Source organism: Hyalella azteca, unplaced genomic scaffold, assembly GCF_000764305.2.
Source record: "Hyalella azteca isolate HAZT.00-mixed unplaced genomic scaffold, Hazt_2.0.2 contig11104, whole genome shotgun sequence".
Classification (NCBI taxonomy): domain Eukaryota; kingdom Metazoa; phylum Arthropoda; class Malacostraca; order Amphipoda; family Hyalellidae; genus Hyalella; species Hyalella azteca.
This window is the reverse complement of record NW_025941113.1, coordinates 113,079-127,202: the sequence shown is the minus strand read 5'-3', so window position 1 is coordinate 127,202 and position 14,124 is coordinate 113,079. Positions and strand designations below refer to the sequence as shown.

The 14,124-nt window shown below is 38.3% G+C and overlaps 1 protein-coding gene across 5 annotated transcripts in view; it reads left to right on the top strand.

Annotated features, from left to right (window-relative positions):
- The window catches only part of LOC108674539, a 180,561-nt gene that overhangs the window by 158,722 nt on the left and 7,715 nt on the right, over positions 1-14,124 (top strand). For 2 of the 5 annotated variants that reach the window (XM_047882703.1, XM_047882705.1), the window contains 4 exons: positions 212-1,048; positions 2,262-2,301; positions 7,321-7,463; positions 11,965-13,746. In XM_047882703.1, the coding sequence (XP_047738659.1) occupies positions 212-1,048; positions 2,262-2,301; positions 7,321-7,463; positions 11,965-13,746 (2,802 nt within the window). The remainder of the gene's footprint in view (positions 1-211; positions 1,049-2,261; positions 2,302-7,320; positions 7,464-11,964; positions 13,747-14,124) is intronic. The other 3 variants (XM_047882707.1, XM_047882706.1, XM_047882704.1) reach the window with 2 other exon arrangements.

The window sequence follows — 14,124 nt, the reverse complement described above, 5'->3', positions numbered from 1 at the left end:
ATTTGAAATTTCCAGCTGCCTGTCTCGAACGAAAAGTACTTTGAATACTTTTAAGACACATATGCTTTGGCAGACTGGCGGCAACACAGGAAATTTTAGTGTTGAATTTTTGTAATTTTTCGATCATTAAAGTTGTGAAACGAGAAATTAAGAAACTGGAATGGCTGCATCGATACGTAGGAATGATTGCGTACAATTTCTTGCTTGACAGGCCTGGCGACGATCGAAGCCTCGCTGTATTTTGCCTCGTAGTGGAAACTTGGCCAACATCATCAACTCTTCTTCCAATAACAGCGTCATCAGCAACAGTAGTACCACAAACAGCTGCAATATCAGTACTCCAACCAATAGCTGCAACCTCAGTAACATCAACAGCTCGAGCAGCAGCAACAGCAGTGTCAGCAACATGGCTCCGCCTTGCTCACCCTCCATTGTTGCTGATGGCAGCAACAGCCATGCTGCAGCTGCTGCTTCGGTTGCATCCAATGCATCCGTGCAGCTCATGAACAGCAGTAGTAGCAGCAGTAGTAGCACAATCAGCAACAACAACGGCAGTCTCACGAATGTTAGTGGAATCACAAACGTCAGTGGCCTTACTAACATCAGTGGCCTCACGAATGCCAGTAACTTGACGAACGTCAGTGCCCTCACCAACATCAGTGACCTCACGAATACCAGCAATTTGATGAACGTAAGCAACCTCACGAACACCAATGGAATCACGAGTCTCGGTAGCCTGACTGCAGAAAACGGAGCAGGTATCGTCGACCGCGACGAGAGCGACAACAGCGACGGCAGCAGCCAGAGCAGCAAGAGCCCCCGCCAAGTGCGTGGCTCCGGCCGTGGAGAGTCACCCAGCACGGCGCCCTCCACACCCATCAACCAGTGTGGGTCTAGAGACGACAGCACATCTACTCCCACTGGCCCGTGCGGGTCTCAAGATGAAAATTCCACGCCGCCTTTAGGGCAGGGGGAGTCTCAGGACGGGTCTTCCCCTAGCGCCACCTCGCCTGAAGTCACAGTCAATGGCAAAACCAAAGCCAAGAAGGTGCGAGGTGCCTTCATTGTGATCACCTCCGGCATGCTTGCTATAACCTCCCATTTGTTGTGACCTTCCATTTGTTATTATCTGCTCGCATTGGTTATAAACCGTGCCCATTCTTTATAACCTTGCCTCATTTGTTATTACCGTTTTCAATTAATTTTGACCATTGCTCATTTGTCCTGCCCTGTTCCAACCTATTAAAACCAGCGTCCTCTGCTATGAGATGCATCTCGCAATGCCCTCATTGAAATGTGATGTGATATCAGGAATTTTCCTGGCATGCTCATGAATGTCAGCGTCCTCTTTCTTTGCCCCTGATAGTGACTCGCGCTTTGTGTTACGAGCTGCGTACATTATATTTAGCAATTATTCCTGATGCGAAATTATTTATGTGGCCTACGCATCCCTGATATAACCTGCGTCTCCAGCATCACACGCATGACCTGCTCTCGTAATAGGATGACCCGCCGCATTCCTATAAGGAATTTTGTTCAATTTTGCCACCCATTTGAATTTGAATTATTACAGGTAGTTTATTATGCTCCAAATTTGAGATATTTTGCTCATGTTACGAAGTTGAGCGTTAAGGTAAAATTTCTATGAAATTTGAGTGTACTAATTGTTAGTGTGATTGTCCTAGAGCCTTGCATGAGTAGAATCGTTCTAGTTCAAAGATCCAAGATTTCTTTGATCTAAGTTAAAGAATTTTAATTTACCAATTTCGGATATGAAAAAAATCTTAGTTGCGAGCATGTATATCGTTCTATTGAGTTACCCCATGACCCGTGCTTCGTTTGTGATGCTTGTTAGCGCTTTACGTCACATTCAACGTATATGTTCCATCCGAGGGAATTATAAAAATCTGCTGATCCCCTTTTAAATGTGATTGAACTTTTGTACTGTCAAAGATTCATCGTGTTACGATGCATGCGGTGATGCTTAATAGAATTGATCAGTTTCCTAAATTGATTGTTATATTATTGTATTTAGTGACGCAGAATGTTTTGAAGCAGTGTTTTGTTGAGGTGCATATGAAGTACATTTTTTTCCATCAGCGTTCTTCGACATCACATATTTTACAGAATATTATATTCTATTTTAAAGCGGCTTTGTGTCACATTAAAGATGAGTTTGATGAAATCTGTTTCGCTTATAAAATTATATTTGACTATGTGTGTAAATTTTTAACCTTTAAATATATACTCTTATTTTCCAGGAAAAAGAAGCGGCGAAGAAGAAAGGACGCTCCAAAGAAGGTACGATGAGTATTATGTACATAACGCTTCTAAGAATTTACCTTCATTTTTCACCAGTTCAATTATTTCACGTGTTTTGCACCGGTAAATGTAAAAACACATTCAACTCCAAAAGCTCCATACAAGCAGCAGCATCTTTAATTTAAAATGACAATTAGATATGGAACCCGAAAATTGCTTTTTCGTCTCTAAATTAAACACTAAAACTTATCATCCATCGTAAAATTAAAAGGCAAAATGTTAATCCTAATTAGGAGAGAGGCTAGAAAACGTTGCTAACGTGCACTTCTGCTATGTGCAGTTTTGCGATTCCTCAAGCTATGTATAACCGACCGGTCATTGATCTGGATCCATAAAGCCGTTAATCAATAAAAAAATTATGAACACTTGACTATTCATACTGGATATAAAGCTGATGTGCTACCTAATAACTCATAATTTTTTAAAAGAGACTCGCTTAAATCGAAATTCACAGTTTGTTCTTCTTAGCTGCTGCGCACTATACAGCACATGCGTACGTTGTTTCTTCTCTAAAGACTCGGAACACCTGTGAGCTCTTGGCCTCCACCAACACACGTTTACGCTCTGCACTCTACGGTGGCTTGTTCATGCCTCGTGCTCTGCTCTTATTTTTTTGACATCACGCGCTTTCGAATATTTCTCTGGATTCGTACTATCAAATCTCTCATAATTACACGTAACGGCTTAAGTGCATTTAGTGGCCGACTTCTCGTCTGTTATTAGTGGATTTTGCATGAAAAGCTCAGAGTTATGAACTCCTCATTATTATTGATTATGCGGTTCACACACAGTAATGTAAATTATTATTAAATAACTGTGATTCTTGATGTTAAGCGATAAGCTCTTAATATTTTCTCAATTGTGGAGATGTTCTTATGTTGCTGTTTTTAACTTGAAATTTCGCCTGTAAATTCGAGTAAAATTGTACTGCTCATCAGCAAAGGGAGAATTCTGAACTTAGTTCACGTAACGGTTTGAAATTTTTTTATATGTACATTGATGAATAGAAGAATGCGGAAGTTTTCTGTCCGAATTATGTCCTTATAATGGCCTGGATTGCGCCAAGCGTTCCCACTAACATTCTCTTGTTAATGGATTAGAATTTCCTCACCTGCATCATTGCGTTCCACTCACTTCTATCACTTTTAATGAATGAAATTGCCTTTTCACATGACTTCTTATCTCGGCAAATATGTCATCACCACGATCATATCCTCGTCTGAGACTTTTTATTCTCACGCCATTTACAAGTATTTTTAATATTTGTATAGAAAATTCGATATTTTTTATTACCCAAATCACAAATGGTGCGTTTAACGCTCGATTTCTTTTGCCTCAATCCGTTCTTGCACTGGTCACCTTCTTCTTCTCTTCGTGCTGCGGTAAGTTCTTCTACAATCTTCTTGTTGAGAATGTCTCTTGTTAACAAGTTTATCAAGTATTTTGTCTCGCGTCCTCGACATTCTTGTTTCCCCCACAATTGGCATTAAGTAATATCCGTGGCCCTACCTATAATCCTGTATCCTGAAATGTGACATCGCTTTGCCAGTCTGTGCATTGTTGTGGTTAAGTATTTTTTCCCCTTCAAGCATTGAAGTCGAAAAAATATTGGCATTCTATTTCTGAATCCAATTAATCGACTTTAATTCGATAATTGAACTGGTTACTTTTTATTGAGGTGTTGAAGTATTTGTATCATTGCTCTAGAACAAGGAAAGTCTTGAAACTTCCCAGCAGGCGATGTCAGGTTGAATCAACGTTGAAACAACATACTTCGCGACGTTGTAATAACGTTGAATATTAGTCAAGAATGAAAAGTGAAACAACGTCATTTTTTCAACCTCCTACATTTCGACGTTGTTTCAACGTTGAAATCGCGTTTAATTCTGACGCTAAAAACGCATTTATAAAAGGTTTCATCAGGTTTACACGTTCTATCATGAATGCTGCAATATATGAGCACCGTATTACAATGAGCTGCATTTATTAAATATATAAATACTATTTGCTACTATATGTACAATAAATATTGTACCCTGCGCACGCTACCTAGCTGCAGGCAGGTGGTGACGGTATGTGTTGGTTATTTTAAACATTCCACATCTTCAATTGTTCCTTCTATGAATATTAAAAGAAATTAATTATATCTATATAAGTTAGGCACAGAAGTTACTTTAATAAGTTATGATGTAGAAAATTGGGTCAATAAATAGCTCTTAATCTCGCTTACGATGCAAGGTGCACCGTGATCTGGTGGGCAAAGGCGAAGCACGTGAGCCAGAGGTCCGGGGTTCCAATTCAGCTAAGGTTGATTTGATTTATTCAAGGGAGAAGTAAAGTTAATTTAATATATTGGTAGCAAATAGTATTTTTATATATCGTAAATGCAGCTTAATGTAGTACGGTGCTCGTATAAAGTGACATACACGATAGAACGTGAAAGCCTGACGAAACATTTTATAAATGCGGTTTTAACGTTAGAATTCAACGCGATTTCAGCGTTGAAACAACGTAGAAATGTCGGTGCTGTAAAAATTACGTTGATTCACTTTTCATTCTGGACTAATATTCAACGTTATTTCAACGTCGCTTAGTACGTTTTTTAAACGTTGATTCAACGTGACATCGTTTGCTGGGTTATGTTTCAGTAATCGTAAACTCTGCTTTGTTGTTTCTTTATCAATTTACTTGAAAAAATTCTACGCACCCCCCCCGAAACCTATAGATGAATTAATCGTCAAAATTTTACGAACCTCGAACTCATTAAGTTCTTTAATTAGTTTTATTTGACCGTGAGTTTAATTTCAAAGCAGAATGCAATGCTAATATGAGTCACAATTGTAAACATCACGCAAACAAACTTTTTATTTATGATTTCTAAATCAAGCCTAAACACGAGTCAATCACTATGTTTTCATATGCATTTGGGATGTGGAAAAACTAGTCTCATACCGTTATTGTTGAGCTACTTCAAAAATATGTGTTTCCAAAGTTGATAAAGCTGATCAATAAAATGAGCTCTCTCAGTTGACAGATCTTATCAGTAATATTATATTTCAAATTTGACCGACCTAAGAGACAAAAAATATACATATGTGTGTGATTCTTTTGAGCTGTGCTGCGGCTTCATCGCAGCGACATATAAATAACGTCTTATGGTGTTGGCTAGCGTTTGATTGTGATGTAAGAAATAGGATGTGCTAAGTGTTCATTTAACTTGTATGCTATTTTTCCCGTCATTGTACTGAATGTATCGTTGTTATCAAGTTTCTATTGCTTACTGCTACGCATGTTGAGGTTCTTTCAAGAATTCAGTTCGGTTGCGTCTGTGCCATTATAGTGTGCGTAAGAGAATAAAATCAGCTGATGTATTCTAGGTTCCCTACTTTCCTCTTCTGCATTTAAATGTGCCGCTACAGTGATTGTCTTAAATATTTGTCTTTTAAAAATTTACCTAAGACCGAATTCGTTTTTCTGTTATTTCATTTTCTTTCCTGTACATTATTAGCTGCTGTCACAACTTTTCTATTTTAGTCAAATGACACGTTTAGATTGTTAATATGTGTTTAAACAATCTCTATAAACATGGCCGTGCTTGCAGTTCCCCATCATTGCTTAATTTGAAACGTATAATTTATATGAATTAGTGCATGTCGCTTACATTCGTCGTCCGCTCGTCATTATTTTAGCAGGTCCCCCTATGCCCTAATATTCAAACTGTGATGTTATTTTTTTACTTATAGACTCTGGATAATATTGAGGCTTGAGAAGTATTAATGTGGCGAAATAATGAATGATTAGTATCCTTTTTTAGTAATTCCGCACTGTTATTGGCATTCTAAAACTTAAGGTTTTAGTAATGTATGGGACTAGCTTGGGCCCGCTCGCTGGAGGGAGAATGATGTGTTCCACTAGAGTTATGGTCTCTTGGCAGGATTAGTTGGCCTGTCAAGCTGACAACGACACATCGTCTCTTAATTTATTGCCTCCTCTTGACGAATAGTTTCGCGAAATTCCTCTCTTCGCTATTGCTCCTCAATGATATGTCTAGAGTTATTTTCCTTGTACTTCTTGTACCATTCTACTAAATGAATGATACTTAATTAAATCTTCATAAATTAATATTATACAATTTCTGTCCGTTGAACTCAGTTTTGTTTGATTGACAATTTCGCGTATAAATATCATCTTTCTCACTGGCCTCATTTCTTTAAAATCGCGAAGCCTACCTAAATATTTCCTGTTCAGTACTTCTCTTTGATATTTGTGCCAGTAGAATATTTTTAAAGCCTTAAAAATTAAAGAAATTTGCGGTAAAATTGCATTTGAAACTTTGTGTTTATTTCAACGTGAAAGGATGAAAATGAAAATATTCAACTCGCTTCAATGTACAGATAATATATAAAAAATTCGAATATTGCCGTGCGACTTTCATAATGTCGTAGCGGCTCAAGTTTTCTTTTGTTCTTGTAGCAAAAATAGAATCACTGATATTGATGCAGCTGTGGGAAATTTTTATGGCACTCAACACAAATAGTATGCGTTGTTTAGCAACCGAAATTAATGACGTTGTTTAAACTCTTTATGTTGTTACAGTTGCTCAGGACGTTGCAGCACATTATTCATTCTGCAACAAGTAATCGAACTTTGCATACCATAGAAACTATCGATGATGTATCAGAAACTTCTTACTAATATACGCATCAAAAACGGAACTAGGATCACTCACGAAATTCAGTTTGATGACGCTATATGATTAGCATTAGGTTGCAATTGTTCGTCAAACTTCTTGTTTCACTTCTTATTATCATTGTAATTCAAAATATATACCTCATTGGCATGTATCGGAAATTGCTAAGGTCCCAGTTATTCTTACAGTTACGCAGTCACGTGTCGCAATTATCATCATCACTGCCTCTCAAAAACTCACATTATTGAGGCTGTCGCAATTCTTGGCATCACCGTGGACGAAATTTCAGCTTGTTTTGGTTGTTGCAGTTGTGGTGCACGAACCTGCAGTGCTGATCGAGGGCGTGCTGTTCCGGGCGCGGTACTTGGGCAGTACGCAGCTAGTGTCGGAGGGGCAACCCACCAAGACTACACGCATGATGCAGGCTGAGGAGGCCGTCACCAGGATCAAGGTGAGCACGGCGCACTTGTGGGGGTTACTATTGCATCTTGGGGACTTGTTTGTGAGAGACTTGAATGACGAACTGGTATGTGAGAGACTTGAATGAGAAACTTGTAGGTGAGAGACTTGAATGACGAACTTGTATGTGTCTACGCGAGATACACACATTGAGGAACTCGTACGCGAGACGCTGTGTGGAGGACTTGTGAATGGAAGATGGAGTTATAAAATCTTTCTACGTGAACGAAATGTTACAAATAAAAGGCTTAAGCGTGAGCAATAACATGTTATTTTCATTCATAGTTAAATTAGAATGTTTATTTAGTATTATGGTAAGATCATCTTGACAAAGACCTCTTAAATTGACATCTTGTTGAATGGAATTGTGTAGACAATATATAGGTGACAAAGGCTGTTGAATGGCGGCATATATAGCATCTATTCGTAACCAAGTCTCAGAATGAATTCAAGTTCTGAAACGCATTATTTTTTAGCGTGATGTTGTGTTGATGGTGGAAGCTGTTCTAGGCTGATACACATATGTTGAAAATGTTTGGGTAAGGAAATTGTGTCCATGCGTGCCATGTTTACGGATCGGAGATTACGGTGGTCAGTGAAGTTGTCCATAGGAATATGTTGGCATCGCTTCAAGTTTTTGCGAAGAATTAGTGCATTAATGGTTATGCACGAATATTAGATTACGTCAGTTATAATTTTAATTATAATCGGTTATAATGAAATATTCCTGACGAAGATTCAAATTGATTGAATCGCAATGTGAAAAGTTTCCAAGAAAACTAATTACAGGAGTCTGAGCGAAATAGATTTAATTTACTGTAGAGACGTATTTTCTTCAATTTCCTTGCCTGATAAGGTGGAATATTTTTCTTAGAATATTTCGTTTGCTGAGTGGGATCTGGTATAATTGTTACAAATACTTTATACTTATGAGCTCCGAATCGATTGATTTTTACTTCGAATAACATTCCAAAGCACAATTGCTATCAATTTAAAAACTATTCAAAACTTTTGAGAGTTGCTAAGAATAACTTAAACATAAGTGCTGTTATATTTTGAATAGTCGCTATATTAATTGTACAGTTACTGCAAGTTTATGTTCATTACAAGTTCGTATTTATTTTTAAATCTTTGGTCGTTGATATAGATTAGTTTACGCAATACTTTAGAAGTGGCACGTGTAGAATACCAAATTAGTATTGATCACTTTAACTTGCGATTCTTTATCTATGCCATCAATACGGAGACGTTGTTTCGTTTATTAATGCACAATAGCCGTTAACCCGGCAATTTCTAAAAGTTATTCACACCGACACTAATCAGTAGTCTAGAATTATGAGTTAATGTTTTTTTCAGTTATATAACACCTTCACTAATTGAAATAATTGCAAATTTCTGCACTTTTTATGTGTGCTGTGAAAATTCTCTCATGCGCCGCCATCCTAACACTTAGAAACTAATGATTATTATTATTATTATTCAATTTCCTTCAATTCTCAATTCATCTGCACACAAATATTTTCATTTTATGGGCTGTTAATTCAAAAGTGGCAAATTTTCCCAACTAAGTTAAGCTCTATTATCGTTCAAATATTCTCGTTGAAAAACTTATTAATATAATTTTCTCACTACCGTGCTGTTCCTACACGTGCTTCTCATTAGCTCTAAAGCTTTGTTTCAGCACCGCGGCATTAATAATCTTTTGGATCTTACGCGCTTTGTAGCGGAATTATCTCTCCTATAAAATTTTTAGCTTCCCTTATATTATGAGATTTTGAAAATTTTACATCCACGAAGAATTACTTAAATCATTTCATATATAGCTTTAGGATGATGATGAATGAGGTGGCGGCGCACTGTTTAATGCTCCTGGAATTAAGAGCCAGGGCGTCTTCGATAATTCCTCTAAATCCCGAGCGATAGTTTACGATTAAAATAGTTCACAGTTAATTTCTTCTCTCCTTGACTGTGTTTCTCCTTCCCTCTATTCTCTTCTTCCATCCTCCTATCACTTTCACTAGCTTACGCACGTGCATGATTATTCATAGTGCTTGCTACTTGCATTGACTGCTTTAAAATGCTTCTAAAACAAGTTTTTTTCCACAATTTTCAGCAAATTTAGCATGGAAAATCTCTAAAGAGTTGCTTGAAAAAATTAAGAATTGGCGTCTTAAATGCATATAGAATGATGTTGGTTTTGCTCATAAACTTGTTTAAAACTAATTTAATAACCCAACGAGAAAATGCGCGATTAGCACTTTCACATTTGCACTTTTGACTGTCACGCTGAAGTTAGCTTGGTGGCGATCAAGCTAAAGAGTTGAGACTTTTTTTCGAGTTCAGCTGGACTCTTTAATCAGTTCAAAGAAATCAAGTACATTGATTCACTCGGCAAACTCGAATGATCTTCTAGTCTTGGCTTTGGAAGAGTGATCCTCAATCAATTCAATCAAGTGGCCTGTCTATCTACTCGAACGCATGCATCGTCCTGTTCAAAAATGTGTTTTTAACGGTCCAGGAACTAAATTCCCGCGTTCATCACTTTGGTAGCTCCTAATGTTTCGTCTGTAAGACCAGCTGAAAATGGACAAGAATCATTGTTTGGAGGAAAAACTTTCTTAATTTGTTATGGAGAGTTCTGAGTCTCGATATTTTCACCAAAGTGAGTGATAGCGTCCTGCCCTACTGCGGAAATTCCATTATAATAAAGAAGATTCATCTTAGTTGTAAAATTTTTCGACTTTAGTTGTTTTCTCAATCTCTTTAGCGTGCTCAATAACCGCTCTAATCTTTATGTTATGTGTTACTCACCTAAGAAAGCCTCGTATGCATACCTGAAAGTTAGTATTTCATGTATGCAAACTAAGCAGTTCAGCCTGCGTTCAAACCAGAAACAGCAACATTGATTTGGATTCTTGGTGATCCTCCACGTGCCTCGTTAATTTCTTTTATATCTTCCTGTTGTAGAATGTAGAATCGTAGTTCGACATTACCTTTAAAGTGCCATCAGTTTTGTACTCCCGTAAATTGTTGCTCAATGATATTCACCAGTCCGCATTTTGCTATCGTTTTGTTATTTATTACCACTGTTTTTACTCAGCCTTACCTCTGTTATTTCTCAGCGATTTATGCCGTATCCTTTTTTAGTACTCACTTGCTATGTGTTCATTTCTTATCAATTTTGAATTTTTTATCGAATTATTTTGCTTAGTTAATGCTTTTAGTTATAATTTGTCTTATTTTATGTCTGTTTTGCCTTCGTAGTGAAAGTTTTTCCATGTCAAATTTTCTCTTGTTTATCACCCTCAAATAAATTTGTGTTTAACTGTGAGTGTAAGTAGTAAATTTCTTGAGTTCAACTATACCCTCATATTCTTCCACAAGAATTTATTCGCCATTTTTTCTCGGATTGTATTCTTCATTTTGCGAACATTTTTCTTTCAATTTTATGTGCATGCCCGTCCAACTTGCGACCGACTCTCGTAACATCGAAGACTACAAACCGAGGTGAGTTACGTGGCCTGATCAGTCTTGATGCAAGACATGCTTGCTAATCAAGACTCTAATTAACGCGCGTTAATTCACTGAATAATTTGGTGATGGGGCACCTGAGACCAAGTGCGTGCGCCGTTGAACGCTGCCTTCATGCTTACTTGACCAATGCTCTGTGTTTTGGTTGGTTATATTTGTTATAAATTTCATTATTATTATTATTACTATTATAGCAATTGCCTTCTTTTTTATCATGGTCGTTCTCATTCATATCTTGTAGTCAATAAGTTCTCTTTATTTTGTAGCCTGAACGAAGTCTTTCTCTTCCATGATTTCTTTCTTGCCTTTCCTCGCTGAATTTGCTCCCCGAAACTGATTTATTCGTTTCTCATTTAATCCAGCAACGCTGTTTCAAGAAATAATGCTTGCGTTGCTCCCGCAATCTTTTTCTTTTTGTGTTAGCTCTCTGTCGTTCATATGGACATGAAATGATTATAATTCGTACCTGTTCGTGTTCATGGCTGATATGTTGCATGAGTGTCCGCGCTATCTTTTCTAATCATCGCCAAAGACATTTTTCCAACTCTACCCTCCCACCCCATGTTTCTCTAATAATTGACAGGTCTTCTAAAAGATAATACCTTTCTCCCCTTTCCTAATTACTCTCAACATACATTTTCTAATATTCTCTGCCAAGAAAATCGACGGTTCCACAAAAAAATACTACCTCTTTTCGTCGTGAACTGCATCATTTTCCCTTCTCATCTCTTTCTACTTCGAATTTTATGAGTTTCTAGCGGTTACTGTGATAGCCTTGAAAATTTTCAGTCTAGCTTTTTCTTTTGTTTCTTTTTTTCTGAAGGAAATAATCTTAGAATCCACTAACGGTTAATGATTAGGTCATGAAAACTGTTAGTTATGGACATAGTTGATCTTTCAATCTTTGTTGTTCAATATTTCGTTGCTTCAGAACCAACCAAAACATAACATTGTTTTGTCAGGAGGCAGAAGATCCGGATGAAAATATGACGATGCGCAAGAGTGACTCAGAGTCCTCAACAGTTAAAACAACCCCTTCGTTACTCCCAAGAAACGCATCTTCTGACAGAACTGCTACTACTATCCGTGAATTATCAGGCGTTGGTATGTTTCCGTCCGGCGAAGTTTCTGCAATTATTTGCGAACCATTTGAGTCTGAATCATGCATCCTGCAGGCTGAGCCAAACGAAACAAACATTAATTTACCGCAAGATGACCCTGCCGGAGATACTCGAAACTCTGAGGATCAAGACAAGGAAAACTGTACTACCAACTCGTCGAATGAGCTACGCGACGGGTTAAATGATATAAATGATATCGATGACGATAGAGACGAAGTGATTGACGAAGAGAATGAGGAAAAAACAGAAAATGATGTGATGGAACATCAAGAGCCTGTCGAACAATACAATCCACCTAAATATACTTCAGCGACTTACAAGCCAAAATCGCAGTACCCTCAAAATCGCAACATTCCAGAAATTTTACGTATTCAGGAAGAGCTTCTACCAGGCGAAGAGAAGCAAACACTACACGAACGCTTCTCAAAGCTTCAAGAATTTAAGAACAAGAGCATGGTCATCTCTGCATTGCCGAGGGTCAGTTCTTCTCCTTCAAAGAAATCCATTTCAATTCCTCGCGAGTATCGTAGGTCTCCGAAACAACCTCTTGTCTACGACGCTGACCCATATATGCTCGATTCTCGTTTTAAAACTACTCACTTATGGAAAACTCAAGCAAAAATATCCACTGGCGGGATAGCAGGAACTTCTGTAATCACGGTTCCTTGTGATGGCAAAGCTAATTTGCTGGGCGTTAAATCGGCTCCTCTGAAGTCTCCCTTACCTCCTGGAGTTCTTGAAGAGCCTATTTCACCATCTCGGAACAAATTGGATATTCATGGACAGCTTCTTGATTTCATCGAGGAAAGAAATGCAGCAGCGAATAGTAAACTTCATAAACATCTCTTACATTTCTTACCCGATAAGAAAATTAAAAACTTGAAAGAGAGATCGGGAACTCAGGATGAGTTACAAATGCTCACTGAACCTCAACCCGACGAAGATGGAGTGATGCTCTACGAGGAAGATTCCAATGACGGCATGGACCGTAAACTCCAAGAGTTCGACGATGATATCATTGAAGAGGAAGAGGAGGAAGAAGAAGAGGACCGTAAAGACAATGGAACTACTGCTAATGTTGGCCGTGCCATGGCAGAAGATGCTGAAAACGGAAACCTAGCTGATGCCATCGCTTCTGTCGGTCGGAATGGAGTGCGTCCTTCTGAAGCTTTGCAACATTCGCCTAACACTGATATAAGCTCTGATGACAACGACTTTAGCGAACAAGATGACAATTGCAATAACAAAGATACTAAGAACGTCCGTGACCTTGGCGACAACTGCGAAACCGACAAAGATGATGACAGTGCGACTGATGTTTCTTACTCTCGAAACGACGTGGGGAAAAAAACTGACAATGAAGTGCGCCCTCCGGAGTCTCGGACCCGAGGTTCCAATATTCGCCAGGGCTCAGTGGGGAACGTGGCGTGGATTGTAGATGGTGTGGGGGGTATAGGGGCGACAGGAACGGTCTTCCACTTACGTCTTGTTGGTTCCGTGGAGGTTTCCGAAGAACGTTGCGATGTGTCGGTGGGTAGTAAGAACATCACCACGACTGCCTCGGCTAATCCGGGCAAGCGTCCTAGGAAGGAAATGGTCACGGAAGCTGTGTCGAAGCTAAAGGTGTGTTGATAAAATGTTCAAATACTTTTTCGATGCACTTTGTCTTGTTTTTGCACACCTTAGCTAAGCTTGCACAAATTTTCGGTACAAGTGTAAGATGGTCGCTTTTGATAGTCCTCTATTCGGAAGTCGAAATAGCGTTTATATATTTATTTAAGATTTTTTCCTTTTCTTGTATGCAGTTTTCCCACTGATTGGCCCTTGTTTATCTTCTTACTGAATAATCTAAATTGCATGGCTACCGCCACCCTTAAAGTACTACGACATTAGATGTTCATAGAACAGTCATGATGGCACTGATTCATATTTTGTGGTCTATTTGTTTCGTAGTTCTTGATAAGGAGAGGTTATGCTATTCCGTTGTTACGCTGTCATCTA